Source organism: Aethalodelphis obliquidens, unplaced genomic scaffold, assembly GCF_003676395.1.
Source record: "Aethalodelphis obliquidens isolate GAN/ISIS:26980383/991018 unplaced genomic scaffold, ASM367639v1 scaffold41, whole genome shotgun sequence".
Lineage (NCBI taxonomy): Eukaryota > Metazoa > Chordata > Mammalia > Artiodactyla > Delphinidae > Aethalodelphis > Aethalodelphis obliquidens.
This window is the reverse complement of record NW_020837985.1, coordinates 15,051,286-15,066,517: the sequence shown is the minus strand read 5'-3', so window position 1 is coordinate 15,066,517 and position 15,232 is coordinate 15,051,286. Positions and strand designations below refer to the sequence as shown.

General features: G+C 43.6%; 1 protein-coding gene across 17 annotated transcripts in view; it reads left to right on the top strand.

Moving 5' to 3' along the window:
• Nucleotides 1-15,232, top strand: part of PTK2 (protein tyrosine kinase 2) — a 253,726-nt gene that overhangs the window by 84,919 nt on the left and 153,575 nt on the right. For 15 of the 17 annotated variants that reach the window (XM_027077989.1, XM_027077982.1, XM_027077980.1 and 12 more), the window contains 2 exons: nucleotides 1,382-1,608; nucleotides 9,972-10,138. In XM_027077989.1, the coding sequence (XP_026933790.1) occupies nucleotides 1,414-1,608; nucleotides 9,972-10,138 (362 nt within the window). In that variant the 5' untranslated portion in view covers nucleotides 1,382-1,413. Of the gene's footprint in view, nucleotides 1-1,381; nucleotides 1,609-9,971; nucleotides 10,139-15,232 lie in introns of those variants that run through there. The other 2 variants (XM_027077987.1, XM_027077986.1) reach the window with 1 other exon arrangement.

Sequence of the window (15,232 nt, the reverse complement as noted above, 5' to 3'; positions counted from 1 at the left end):
TGTGTGTGTGTGTGTGTGTGTGTGTGTGTGTGTGTGTGTGTGTGTGTTAGTGCCTTTTCGTTAGCTCTTCAGGGTCTTGAATGCCCAGCATTGGCAAACGCCCTTTAGGGAAAGGCGGCTGTTGAGGACCTGTTCCTTCTCCATCTCTGTCACCTCCTGCTGTCTTGGGCTCCACACATCTGGGTTGTTTTCTAATCCGGCTTCTCTGAGTTTTCTCAGTGGGAGTTGTGGTCTTGCCCGAGCTATTCCCTCACATTCAAATGGACGTCCTCCTATCACACTTTATTTATTTATTTTAAATAAATTTATTCATCTGTTTATTTTTGGCTGCGTTGGGTCTTTGTTGCTGCACGTGGGCTTTCTGTGATTGCGGCAAGCGGGGCTACTCTTCATTGCAGTGCACGGGCTTCTCCTTGCGGTGGCTTCTCTTGTCGTGGAGCACGGGCTCTAGGCGCGCGGGCTTCAGTAGTTGTGGCTCGCGGGCTCAGTAGTTGTGGCTTGTGGGCTCTAGAGCGCAGGCTCAGTAGTTGTGGCGCATGGGCCTAGTTGGTCTGTGGCATGTGGGATCTTCCTGGACCAAGGCTCGAACCTGTGTCCCCTGCATTGGCAGGTAGATTCTTAACCACAGAGCCACCAGGGGAGTCCCCTATCACACTTTAAAAAACTTAGTCATATGTGTTTTTTGGTTTTGTTTTGTTTTCATTTGTGACTGAATTTTCAGTGTATGAAGAAAGAACTTGTATTTCACATAAAAGTTTTCAAAAGTAGGCAGCAAAATTAACATATTTGGCTCTCCAGTGAGATTTTCTCACAAATTTAAAGGCTGTGATTTAAAAGGAGGGTGGTGTTATGTTGTTTACAGATAACACAGTGATTTTTTTTTTTTTTTTTTTTTTTTTTGTGCGGTACGCGGGCCTCCATTGCGGAGCACAGGCTCCGGACGTGCAGGCCCAGCAGCCATGGCTCACGGGCCTAGCCGCTCCGCGGCATGTGGGATCTTCCTGGACTGGGGCACGAACCCGTGTCCCCTGCATCGGCAGGCAGACTCTCAACCACTGCGCCACCAGGGAAGCCCCAACACAGTGACTTTTGATGGAGCTGAGATAGCGTTCCTGGCCTTTTAATAGTTTGTTTAACCGATATTTATTATTCTATTGTGAATCAGGTACTGCTCTGGGTCTGGGGGTGGCAGGGGGTGGGGGATGGAATACAGTGATTATCTTGGTAGATTAGGTCCCAGTTCTCTTCAGGCTCAACTTCTGCATGTAACAAAATAGGGAGAGAATAAAGAACAGTGTTGTTATGTCAGTATCAGCAAAACACATTTTAATCAGTAGCTTTCAAATATTGTACACTGAGAAATTTTTTTTTCCTTTTACAGAATATGACAGATACCTAGCATCTAGCCAAATAATGGCAGCTGCCTACCTTGACCCAAACTTGAATCACACACCGAATTCAAGTACCAAGACTCACCTGGGTACCGGTGTGGAACGTTCCCCTGGGGCCATGGAGCGAGTGTTGAAGGTCTTTCATTATTTTGAAAGCAACAGTGAGCCAACCACTTGGGCCAGTATTATCAGGCATGGAGACGCTACTGACGTCAGGGTAAGTACATTTTCCTAGGACACATCCTCAGTGTATATGTAGGTTAAATGGTAATGGCACATACCAAAAAAAGGCAGAGTAATAATTTTTATTCCCATATTTCAGAGATGTTAACTTTTCTCTATAGTATTTATTGAGTTAATATGTGACGGACCAGAGTTTTAATTTATGTAAAATTTCTTAGAAAAATAGTAACTGCATCATATTATTCATATAAGGCCATTGACTTGTTTTTCTCTCCTGTTTTTAAAAAAATTCTTTGACATAGACAAGGAAACAAAGGAATTAAAATAGCCTCTAATACTGTTGAAATAAATTATTTTCTAGAAAGTGTAATTTTGAAGGTATTTTCATGACTCCAGGTAGGATAGATTCTTAAAAAAAATATATGTATATCTTCTATATACCAGACACTTGGCAAGGTTCTGGGGATATTAAAGGTCCTGGTCATACAGCTTCCAGTCTGTTGTGGGCAAGATGCCCATGGCCTTAATTGCAGTGCGGTGCAGGCAGTGCTTCCCGGGGTGTTGCAGATGACGAGGGCCGACAGGGATGTCACTGCGTGTGACTGTGAGAGGTGGCTGGACACACTTTCCTCTGGGTGCTGATGAGAGTGGGCGGTAAAGAATTGTGAGGGGAGCACAGTGTAGGCAGAGGTTGCTGAGAGTGAGGAGTGAGCACCGTGATCTCAGAAACCTGAGTTCAAAATGTAAATTTTCAGGATGTTTACTTTGATCAAGTGTTGAAGAAACCCCTCCTCCTTCCTGCTCTTTCACTTAGTCCCTATTCATCTTTAAGGAGGACAAGTGTCCAGCGAGTAGGACCATCAGATGTATCTCCCCTGCTTTCAGTAATAAAGAAACAAAGTAATTTGTACTCTTTGACTTATATGCCTTAACTGTGTTTAAGTACAGTAAAGGGACTGGTAGAATTTAGATTTAAGGCTACATGTTACATGTGCATTATATATAATATTCTGTTACCTCTTGTGATACTGTAATACTGACTGTTCAAACGGACTAATTATTAAAAGGAGAATCATTCACTCAGGATTGAAACATGTGTTAGTATCTCTTCATGTGCTATACTTAAAATATAGTAGTCTCTTTTTACAAGTTTTCCATGAAGCTTGCTGGCTTTTTCTAGTTTTTCTATAGTTCTGTTTTATATTTAACCTTATAAACACAGTCACTGGAGAGAAACCTTGTAAGGTAACGTTTATGGGAAGGCTGTTAGGGTATGTTCTAGTTTTTATTAATTTCGGATACAATGAGAGAGGAAATTCTTTAAACCATCGCATCGGCCTTAATAAACTTCAGAGCATTTGTGCAGGAGGGGAGCCTTTCAAAGATTATGAATTTGACAAGACATTAGCAAATGTTCAGAATTTATTATATCAGAAATTCACCTGGGAAGGACTCCGTGACAGATGTGCCATGGTTTTAGTATCATAGGTGCTGCACATGAGAGGAATCATACCATGAAGAGAACCAGTGATCACTGACACGTGTCCGCCTTTAGCCAATGTTAAAATCTTACCAGACATCAGAACATTCATATTGTGAAGAAAAATTTAAACCAGATACAAATACATAAGTTATGAGAACATATTTGTTAAACTTTTATGAAGATCAACACGAGCAAATCTGTGTGGCCAAAGAGCAAGTTGTTTTATTTCACAGTAATTGATAAATGTCTGGAATTTAGCAAGTCTTAGCAGCTGATGATTGAGTTTTCAACATGAGGCAGAGAAACCTCTATTGGCATTGCTTGAACCCAGCCCTCTCCTGGAATAGCATGAAATCAACATAGTGCTGGGTCACTGTGATGGCAGGTGGGTATTATTCATAACCCACTTCCTTCTACTGCTGTAACATTTGAAAATGCAGTATTTTCATGTAAGTTAATTAATGGATGGATCTAAAAATCAACCATTTTCTGAAAGGAGGTAGCTTATTTTTATCCAGAGTTGATGAATAATTAGATTGAGTCTCAGACTCTGTTTCTGCACTGCCCGATGTGGTAGCTGTGTGCAACTGCTGAATACTTGAATGTAGCTAGTCTGAATTGATGTTTTGTAAGTGTAAAAATACAACTGGATTTCAGAGATTTAGTATGAAAAAGAATGTAAAATCTCATCAGTAATTTGTTATGATTTTGTTTTTGGCATGCTAGGTTAAAGAAAATATATCATTAAAATTGAATTCACCTGTTTATTTTTACACTTTTTTAAAGTGACCGCTAGAAATTTTAAAACAACATATGTAGCTTGCATTATATTTCTACTGGACAGCTGTGCTCTATAGAAAGTAATTATCTGAGAGACTGCTTGACTCAGAAGAACCAAACCTTTGGAGGAGTTGAAAGGTTTATTTTCACCAGGAAAAACCTGGATTCTTGTTATAATTCATTACAGAGGTTTTATTTCTCATGCTTTAATAGATTTCACTCCTATTACATATTTGTGCTAATTATACATTAATTGTATAGAGGATGCTGAAAGGAGTCACAGAACTCCACTGGGAATAGGTAGAGTGTATACAGCAGCAGTAGGAACATGGTACTCATTGAAGGGCTTTGGACACCTCAGGCATAGGCCTCGTGGCCTTGGGTGCTCCCAGCCATCACCGGCCACGTGTGCAGCACCCAGGTGTGAGGAGGGCTAAGGCCTCCTTGTGGTGGGATCTGTGAGATGGGCACAGAGGCACGTTCCATCTCCGTAGCCAGCCTTGCCCTGTGTAACTGCCCAAGTGCCACCAAGATCAGGTGCAAGTTGGAAATCCAGTTATAATTACTAAACAGTGGTGCGGGCTAGTGGTGTCCTGCCCCAAAATCAGTAGCCCATGGTCTCAAACCTCACTTATCTTGGCCGTAGCTGAGTGTCAGTATCATGCTTCAGGCAGCTCTGGAGATAAGTGTGGGGTCAGTGCAGAAGAGCCAAGATTAACCCGTGGTGGACAATACTGAATAAGATTTGTCATCTAGAAACATTGTAGTGACACTTCAGAATAATAAGGGTATAGAGAAGATCCAGATTCTACCAGAGAAGTCTCCTACTCAGGGAAAAGAACATTTACATCAGACTTTAATCTGCGATGCCAGATGCAGGATAACATTGGAGCAGTGTCCTCAGAGGCTCTGGGGAACAGCTTGTACCTCTGGAGTCTATACCAAGTACAGTATCAATCATAAAAACATGGAGTGAAGGTATCTGTAGAGAAATAAGGAGGTAGGAAGTTCATACCATGGGCTCTCTTTGAAAACACAGCTAGATGACATCACAGAGCATGAAGAAGTGTGGACCCAGAGGGAAGCACTGTAGTGGGGTGCGAGAGGCTGGCTCCCTTGCTGGCCTCAAACGTCTTCAGAGGCTCTTAAAGCCGTGGCCGTGGTTTCATCCCACGCTCTTGCCTAGTCCACAACTGTACCCCGTTCTGACTTGTTTCATTTTCAATTTAAGACCTAATGCCGCCCAGCTGCATCTGTCCCTCTCTTCTCTGTCTTTGCCTTTCTTTCTCCAAAAGAACCATCAGCGCTTCAGAGGAAGGGTCTCCCCTTCTTTTAGTTAAGTAGGGCCCTTGGCATCATCTTTTACTCCTTTTGCTTATACTGTGCATCCAATGCATTAGCTAATCCTGTCCACGTTGTCCTCAGAGTGTACCTGGAATCCCCCACCTCCTAGGACCTCAGCTGCACACCTTTCTTGGAGCCACGTGGTCTCCTAACTGACATCACAACCCAGCAGCCAGAACGGTCCTGTTAACATGAGAGCCAGAGCACATCACTCCTCCACTCGGAACCTTCCAATGCCTTCCTCTCTATTTGGAGTGAATATTCAAGTCCTTCAGGAGCCCCTAGCCCGTTCTTCTCCCCGTCTTGCCCTGTGACCTTCCATCTTACTGGTCACCCACTTTTACGTTCTGCTTCCTGGACCTGTTTCTCTAATATGCTGGTCTTCTAATCAGTAATTTGCTCAAAACCCCCAGTAGCTCCCCATTTCTCTCAGAGAAAAGCCACATTCATTCCCCCAATGGCCCCCAAGGACCTACAGGACCTGGCTCCTGTTACCCATCCTGAGCTTCCAGCAAGCAGCACACGCTTGCTGATGCCTTTGTTTTAGCCCAGTGATACCCACTTCAGACTTGTGATCTACACAACTGGCAAGTCACACATTTGTGTTATTCTGAGCCCCTGAGTTTGTGGTCATTTGTTACAGTAGCAATGAGAAACTAAGAGTGACTGTAGATTGTCGAGACAGAAGTGCACGCTTTGTCTTGAGGACTGTTAGGTGGGCCCCTCGTCTGCTGTTGAACCAAGAGCAGGAGATGGTGCCCTGGCTGTCGGAGAGCAGGACTGGATTTCCGCATCTTGTTTTGGTAACTGAATGATGCTAGGCTCCTACCTCTACAGGTGCGATCAGAGAAGAATGGTGGGAACCCATTGATTCCCAAATGTAAAGAGTATCTGAAAGAGAGCTCACTGAGAAGAAGCAGCCCTGGACAGGATAAGAGACAAGTCAGTTCTTAGGAGGGAGTGAAGAGGTGAACAGTGTTCAGAGCAATACGTGTGACCTCAGATACCTGCTCTTGTGATAAATGGAGAAACGTTGCAAACTGCCTGTGAGGAGATAGCTAACAATATGAAATGTCCATTATCATCTTGTCCCCTGCCTTACCTTCCGCACGGATGACTTACTCTCCCGCATGCATTCATTATCACGTCCTCTTCCTGCTCAGCTCTAAGACCTGTCAGGGTCACGATCGCATCTCATCGTCATTGGGTCACTAGCACCAGGCATGCAGCGGGCCTTTAGGTGGCTGCTGAGCAGTTGAGGGGTGCACATTCACGAGTGAACGGACATGAAGGACGCGGCCGTACGAGTGCTCTCCACCGGGAGAAGGTCACTTCTGTTCAAAGCGCTGTCTAAAAGATAAGTGGCCAGGTTGAACCAAGCAAAGTCATAACAAGAACTTTCAGAAACAAACACAATTACAGCCTCATCTCACTAGTCAGCAATCAGGGAAACGTAAATTATAACAGCAACCCCCGCCCCCACCCCCACCCCATCCCCGTTTGGTGCATCACATGGATAAACATTGTAAGATGGATTTCATCCATTATTGGTATGAGATGAGGAACAGTCTGTCACATTATGTGTCAAGTGTAATCGGTATAGTTTTGTTGGTGCACAGTTTGGATGTACTTACCAAAATGTCATATTTTAAGTAGCTCTTGACCCAGCACGTCTGTTTCTAAGCAGTGCCTGTACGTATGTATGACGACAGCTAGAAGGATGCTCCTGGCAGGATTACTTGCATTTCCACCTCCCTTTCCCCCAAAACAAGGAAACAAAAAAGAAAATAACTATCTCCCAGTAGTAAAATGGCTGAATTGCTATGTTCCTGATGAAATACAAGCACGATGCAGGCACTGGCTTCTTTTATTTCCAAGTTTGAGAAGAGTCCTTTACTGTGAATATCTAACATGAGAATTTAATCAGGAAAAGTGTAATTTCTAAGGCCTGGGCTGTGATATAAATGAATAAAAGGAGTTTTCAGAGTAGCTAAGTGTTGCTTTGTGTATTGTAGGACTAGGTTGTCATGAACCTTTAAAGCCAGGAGGAGAAATTTAAGTTTAATTTGGATACCATCAGTGGCATATTATGAACCCATGTCCTCTTAGCTCCCTAGAGACAGTCCCTTTTCTAAATGTACATATTCCGGAAATAATATACACATATACTAATGTGTGTGTGTGTGTGTGTGTGTGTGTTATATGGAAGTGGTAATGTTTCCATATGGTAGCGTTGAGTTTGCATTTCTCACTAAAAATTTAGTTCTCAAAGTTATTTGTTCAGTTATTCAGAACCAAATAGTTGGTTCTCAAAATTCTCAGTACTTTTTACTGAGTACTTACGTACATTTAGCATCAAATATTTAAGCACCTCGTCCACTCATAACCTTGGCTACTATCCAGACTAAGTCCCAAGTGGCATTTATGAGAGTATTAGAGAATGAGACTGGGACGGAACTCAGTATGGAAGCATCATGGAAAAGCAAGAAGTGAAATAAAAGGGAATGCCTGTGTTTATTGCTTAATTGTTTAGTGGAGAGTGAAATTGCAACCTGGTTTAGGTACCAGGTCCTACAGTTTGGGGACTCTGGTTACGCAAACCCAGACTTGAAATCATTCCAGTGTCTTCTGGCAGTGCGATCAAGTGAACTGACTAAAATTCTGTCTATTCCACAAGACTTCAAGGCTAGGAACCTGCCTTCCCCCTAATCATCACCATGTTTTTGGACTAAGCCCCTCTAATTGATACTGCTTCTCTGCAGGTGGGCTCCTGTGTGTACCCGTGAGTCAGAGGACGTGAGGGTCACCTGTGCTGTGCGAGGGGTCATCAGGGCAGGCACCCAGCGAAGATGGGGTTTCTCCCGGGGTGTTGATGGCAAATACAAGTATAAGGAATGGTTGTGCCCTGCCTTACACTCTACATCTGGGCGTGGAGGGGTAGACAGACCAAGACACAAAGATCTGGGGGTGATGTGGAATCGGAATCAAGGGGAGATGAGCAGGGTAACTAGAGCCTGTGTGCTCTCGGGAGTGAGCTGGCAGAGCGGGGGTGAGAGACAAAGGCGCTTTTGTGGGAGTTTGAAAGAGGCGCCAGCGCCTGTCCTTTGCAGCTCAGGGATTTGGATGTTGGCAAGGAGAAAGCTGCACAAGTCGCCTTTCAGAGAATTAGCAGAAAAGATGGCCCTTCCTGTAGGCAGATCCCGCACCCCAGAGCACAAGATTTGCAGGCGAGCTTGGGGCTGGATCTGGGCTCCCACCGTCCCCTGGCAGGATGCCCTTGGGTGGTGTTCAGCCTGCACTGTCACTCACGGCGGCCCTGTCAGAAATTCAGGCCTTGAATCCAGAAGCCAGAAAAAACGTTTTATGCTCATTCCAGGTACCACCCCAATCCACCACCACCACCACCACCCCCCCACCCCGTCCCCGAGTTCTGTAGGCTGCAGACATGCCTCCTGTCCCAGTAAGAGTTCATCTTCCTGAAGCTGTTGTCAGCTCTTCCAGCCGGGTTCTTTTTCATGCTTTCTCTCTGGTGCCACGTTTGCTCCCTCCCTCCATCCTTCCTCTGCCGCTCTCCTGGGCTCGATGCACACCTTGTCCTGGGGATTGTGGAGTCAGGAAGGGTGGTCGGCATGTGCAGGTACAGGAGTGCGGCACACGTCCTGCCTGTGGTGTGGACTCGCTGGGTCCTTGACAGTTTTTGAATATAGTACATGTTATTATTTATCTGTTCTTATGGGTAGTGCTGGGGACATCCTTAATTGTGTTATCAACAGCATTGTGCCATAGTAAATACTAGTGTGTGCAGAACTTTTAAGATGTGTCTTACATTGCAAGTTATGTGTTAGCTTCAGTTAATTGCTAGTCTTTAAAAACCAATGATGTTTTTCTCTAGTAGATAGTTCTGATTTTCCATGATAGACATTTTCATGTTAATCTCAGAATCATTAAAAAAAAACCTTATTAATGTCCTAAAGTATTGAGAAGATTGCAATGGATGGTGATTAGCACCCGCTCACGTTAAGGGTGGCAGATGGTCTCCATTGTATTCCCAAGGTGTCTTCCACGTGTGCTACCCATTTACAAACATAGACGCCTGACTTACACATCTCTGTGGGCACAGGGCAAGAATCAGTTCTAATAACACTTTCTTTTCCACAGCCCCAGGGTAAACGCCTTCTCTAGGGAGCCTTCCCTGATGCCCTCCTTCAAAGGTCACCTTCATCTCCTCTGAACTCATGGGGCACACGTGTTAGAAAAGTTAGGTTGGGGGCTATTGTGAATTGCTGCATGTTAACTTATAGAGAGCAAAGAGCAGGTGGCTAGGCCTAACTTTAAGTATCTTTTCATATGTCATCAGTACTATCAGAAACATGGCCTTAATTATATGTTCCTAAATGTGTGTTTTTTAAAAATGATATTAGGGTTGCAGCCTGTTCTCAACAATATCGTTGGTTCAGAAAGTATATAACCTTCCACAGGTCTCATTCTTAGGAAGCCACCTGAGGTGTGGCCGTGTGCTCTGATGAGTTGGGGTGACGCAGAGGTGGAGCTGCAGAAATCGATAAAGAAAGGGGAAGTGCCTCTTTTTGTGGTTTTTAAAAAACTTTTCTTTGCTCATAAAAATACTTTTTGTGAAAAAAGATTTCTAAGTAAAATTAAGTGATTTATTTAAATTGATATTCTTTTACCAAAGATTTCTGATAATTAACTAAAAGAAATGAACATTGCGTTAATTTTTAGCATGCAGTTTTTTGTTTATAACAGTCGTTTTTGTGGGGGGTATGTTTTAGGGCATCATTCAGAAGATAGTGGACAGTCACAAAGTAAAGCACGTGGCCTGCTATGGATTTCGCCTCAGTCACCTGCGGTCAGAGGAGGTTCACTGGCTCCATTTGGATATGGGTGTCTCCAATGTGAGGGAGAAGTATGAACTTGCACACCCACCAGAGGAGTGGAAGTAAGATTACAAACCTACTTTGGGGTGACGAACTTGATTTGTTTTGCATATTAGAGACACGCACAAGAGGATGATTATCTATGCTTAATTTTCACACTGATTGTCGTTGGGACTCCTGTATAAATAGAGTTGGCCGGTAATTATTAACTAGTGATCTCTTCTGCACTCCTGTGTAGTCTGTCTTGGGGCACCGCTGACCTGGACTTGCTGAGGCGTCTGACTGATCTCATGCTTTTGTGATGACCTGTCGCTCCTCCCACTTCTCTTGTCTGTGCTGCTCTGTCCAGCCTCTGCTCTGAGGAGGACTCAAGCCCTAGTCCTTTTACTTCCTGTTCTGCTGGCACCCTTCCGTGCAGCAGGGCTCCGTGTGCCTGGAGGAGACCACACGCAATTACTTTATTGATGGGCTGCAGAGCTCGCTTCATTGTGCCCAGTGCAGTAACCCACAGCCCACCGCAGACAGTCAGCGTCTCTTGGATGTTCACACGTAACATTGAAATTAGGAAGTAATCTCTTAGTGAGTCATACCGACCTTAATGAAACTAAAACCATTTAAGGTCAGTTAAAAGAACTCCCTATAAATTATCCTTTTCCTGGTTCTCTCCTAATAATTTTTTTCACGTTTAAGTAAACCAAGATGTTTGTAGGAAATTATACATCTAAAAACACGTTTGAGAGAAGTATAACTTATAGAACGGGGTTCTTCCACACTGGTTCCCGTTTTTATAGATAATGCTGCGGAAGTAAAGATCGTTGTAGAGTGAAGAGAGCATTCAAATGTCAGTAACTTTCAGTTCAAGGATCTAAGTTGAGAAGATTAGAAAGATTAAAAAGAAAAACAAACATGTTTAGGTGAGTAAATCTTTAGTTGAATAAAATCTTGACCCAATTACGGTTTATCAAAGAAATATTGTCGTATTTTCAAATTTAGCGAATAGCTGAAACCGAGCTAACAAAATAGTCCGTGAGAATATAGTTTGGTTGCTTTTCATCACTGGCTAGCAAAGATTTGACTTCCATCTATTTGGTCAATTAATTAAATAAGTGTTTAAAACCTAAGAATATCTAGAGGTTACTTGAAGATACCTCTAGGTGTTTTTAATCAGCACAACTTCATTACCTTCTGAATTCATGCAGACATGTCAGAGGCAGCCTTCATTATAGCAATAGTTTTAGTGCTCAGTAAAGTGTTGAATGTAGATCCCTGTGTATACAAGCTTTGCTTTTGTTCTTTTAAGCCAACTTATTTGACCTAATTTCAAGTAAAATTGAGTAGGCTGTTTTTTTAGTGGAGCCTGGATCCTCAAAAGTAAGGAAGATTTGGCTGACCCTCTTCAAATGAAGGGTGATGAAGATGCTACTGCTAATACTGATGAAGATGATGACATTGATGTATTGTCATCATCGAGTGGCTGTTAAGAGCCAGGCACTGTGCCAGCTGTGTGCTATTTATGATTTATTTATTTGTAATTTGTAAACTGTATATTTCGTTTACCCAAACCCTAGGAGGTAAAGACTCTTTATCCTTATCTTACAGATGAAAACAGAGGCACAACAAAATTGATTTAAGCTGCATTCACATAGATAGTTTGTGGCACAGTTTTGATTTGGATTTAGCTGTCTGACTTCACAGTATGGGTTTTTAAAATCAACATGCCTGTCCCAAGGGGAATAATGTGATCTTCAAAACTCCGAGAGTGTAGCTAGGCTTAGAAGATGAGTGAAGGTGCATGGATCGTCGGTAGAGGCGATGAGAGAAGAAAACGTGATCAGAGATACCACTGATACATGCGTGGTATCGTCCAGAGTGTGCGGGTTAATGCAGATTGCTCTAAAGTGCCAGTGGGGAACAGGAGGCTGTTAAGCAGCCAAGCAGATTTGAGAAAGAACAAAACAGAAGTTCTGGAAATCATTGGACAGATAAAGCAGCAGATTAGACATAGATGAAAACTCAGTAAACAAGAAGGTGGATCTGAGAAAATTTGCCCAAAACGTAGCACAGAGATGAACAGATGGAAATTATGAAAGCAGGTTTATGTAACATGGAGAATGAGAAGGTCAGCCCTTTTCTAACAGGAATTCTGAAGAAGAGAATAAGAAGAATGAGGAAGAGGAAATAATCTGAAGAGAAAATAGCTGAGAACTTTCTAGAATCAGTGAGTGATGTGCATCCTTAAATGCAGGATTAACAAAAAATCTCAAACAGGGCGAATAAAACTAAACGCATACTTCGACAAATTATAGTAAAATAGTGTTGTACAAAAGAAAAAGAGAGGATGTTAAAAGCAAGCAGAGGGCTTCCCTGGTGGCGCAGTGGTTGAGAGTCCGCCTGCCGATGCAGGGGACACGGGTTCGTGCCCCGCTCCGGGAAGATCCCACATGCCGCGGAGCGGCTGGGCCTGTGAGCCATGGCCGCTGAGCCTGCGCGTGTGGAGCCTGTGCTCTGCAACGGGAGAGGCCACAACAGTGAGAGGCCCGCGTACCGAAAAAAAAAAAAAAAAAAGCAAGCAGAGAAAAATTGAGACTTCTTACAGCATGATTGATGCCAAGACAATGGGGGGATTATACGTTCAAAGTGGTGGGAAAATATAACTGGCAGCCTGTATTTGTTTGCACAGTTAAATTCCCTCAAGAACAGATATCGGCTAAATATGAGGGTAACAGCTCAAACATTAGAAATATAACTTAAATACGAGGATAAAAGCTCAAACATTAGAAATATAACTTAAACCGTAGTTGGGTAAGTAGGTATTAGAGAAACGTAGGGATCAAAAAGAAGGAAAGAGATAGAGAAAAGGCACGGGAAACAGGGTAAATAGAAATCACGAATAAGATGCAGGTATACCAACGGTGAATGGTCAGAGGGTATTAGAGTGTGATTAAAAAGTAAATTCTAGCTCTCTGCTATTTATAGGCTGTATCCAAAACAGTGATGTTCAAACATTTTTCTTCGACTTACAGGAAGAAATGTGTTTTGCCTTGAGATTTAGTGCACGTATACCTGTTTGTGTATCTCAGAGCTATTTGTAAATAACGGACCTACATATTTCACAAAACATACTCAGCCTTATTATTTACACTAAAGTCTAAGGGTTTTCTCTTCAATGTCATTCTGTTTTGTTCTACTTAAGTAAAATAAATTAATAAATAGTAAAAAGAATTTTCCTACCTACTAATGAGTCCTGATTTTCAATTTGAATAACTCTCACATAAAACATGAGTACAAGTATACCAGACAAATAATAACCAGGAAAAAAAAAAGATGAGTATTATGCTATTAGTATCCTGTGCAAAAAATTTTCAGGCAAACAAGAATTATTATGGATGTAGAGGGCAACTACATAACAATAAAAGGCTCATTTCACCAAGAATTTAATAAGTATAGAAATAGATATAACTCTTAAACTTATAAATTCCTAGACATTCCTCAAAATGTAAAAAGCAAAACTAGTATTAAAGGAATAAAACTTACCTCTCCTAATAATTAAAAGGAAGAGCGCAAACAATAGTAAGTAAACACTAGTTTTAAAATTATGTATCTATTTTTTCTAATGTAGAACTATAGGATCCTGCACGTAACAGTATATTGAGCAATTTAAAAACACATCTCTACATAATTTACGGTTCGGGCTTCCCTGGTGGCGCAGTGGTTCAGAATCCGCCTGCCAGTGCAGGGGACACTGGTTCGAGCCCTGGTCCGGAAAGATCCCACATGCCGCGGAGCAGCTAAGCCCGTGTGCTGCAACTACTGAGCCTGTGCTCTAGAGCCCGCGAGCCACAACTACTGATCCCACATGCCACAACTGCTGAGCCTGCACACATGGAGCCTGTGCTTCACAACAAGAGAAGCCACCACAAGGAGAAGCCCGTGCGCCGCAACAAAGAGTAGCCCCCGCTCGCTGCAACCAGAGAAAAGCCCACGCGCAGCAACAAAGACCCAACGCAGCCAGAAACAATAAATAAAATAATAAAATAAATAAATTTATTTTAAAAAAATAATAATAATTTATGGTTCAAAGGAAAAGGCCCAGCCTGCTGAGGGCCTGGCTTTGACGGGGTCTGTCCCTTCGCCGTCCAGTCCACTCTCTGCAGTAGCTCACGGCCGCAGTCACTTCCTCCTGTCTAAATACAGCTGGCCCTCAGCATCCACAGGTTCCCTGGTTCCGCAGCCGTGGATTCAACCAACCGCTGATACAAAATTCTGGTGGGGGGGGGAACTTCCAGAAAGTTCCAAAAAGCAAAACTTGAATTTGCTGTGCCAGCATCTATTTACATAACACTTACATTGTATAAGGTACTATTATAAGTAATCTAGCGATGCTTTCAAGTATACAAGAGGGTGTGTGCCTCTTACATACGCAGGCTGTGCCAGTTTACATGAGCATATGAGGATTTGGGTGTCTGCGGGGGATCCTGGAAAAATTCCCCTGTGGATACTGAGTGTACTTCCTTCATTTAGCCTCTTGTATACCAGACTCTTCTGGTGAAGGTTTTCCTCCTCTTTTACTGACCATCACGGTCTGTCTTCTCCTGCTTAGCCTTGACGTTTGGGGCTGCTCCAGTGACCTCTCTTCCTCTTTCTGCCCACCTTAGACCTGCCTTTGGCATTAAATTCACTCTTTATTGGATAAATGCAGGAAACCAATGGACAGGTTATTGCAGTAACCCAGGAAAAAGTCACAGAAGACGATGGCTGTGGGGAGTAGTACTTGAAGGAATGAGAAGCAGCTGTACCGAGATATGTTTAAGGTAGAGCTCACCGAATTTGCTAACAAATCTTTTAAACTGTAAACATCCGAGGAAATGTATAGGTCGTCCCTGCTCAGAAACTCCCGGGAGCCCCCCGTCACCCCGGGAGCCCTCCATCACCCCTGGAGCCCCCATCACCCCGGGAGCCCCCCATCAGCCCGGGAGCCCCCTGTCACCCCTGTCAGCCTGGGAGCCCCCCCGTCAGCCCCCCCATCACCCCTGGAGCCCCCTGTCACCCCGGGAGCCCCCTGTCACCCCTGGAGCCCCCCGTCAGCCCGGGAGCCCCCCGTCACCCCTGGAGCCCCCCGTCAGCCCGGGAGCCCCCCGTCACCCCTGGAGCCCCCC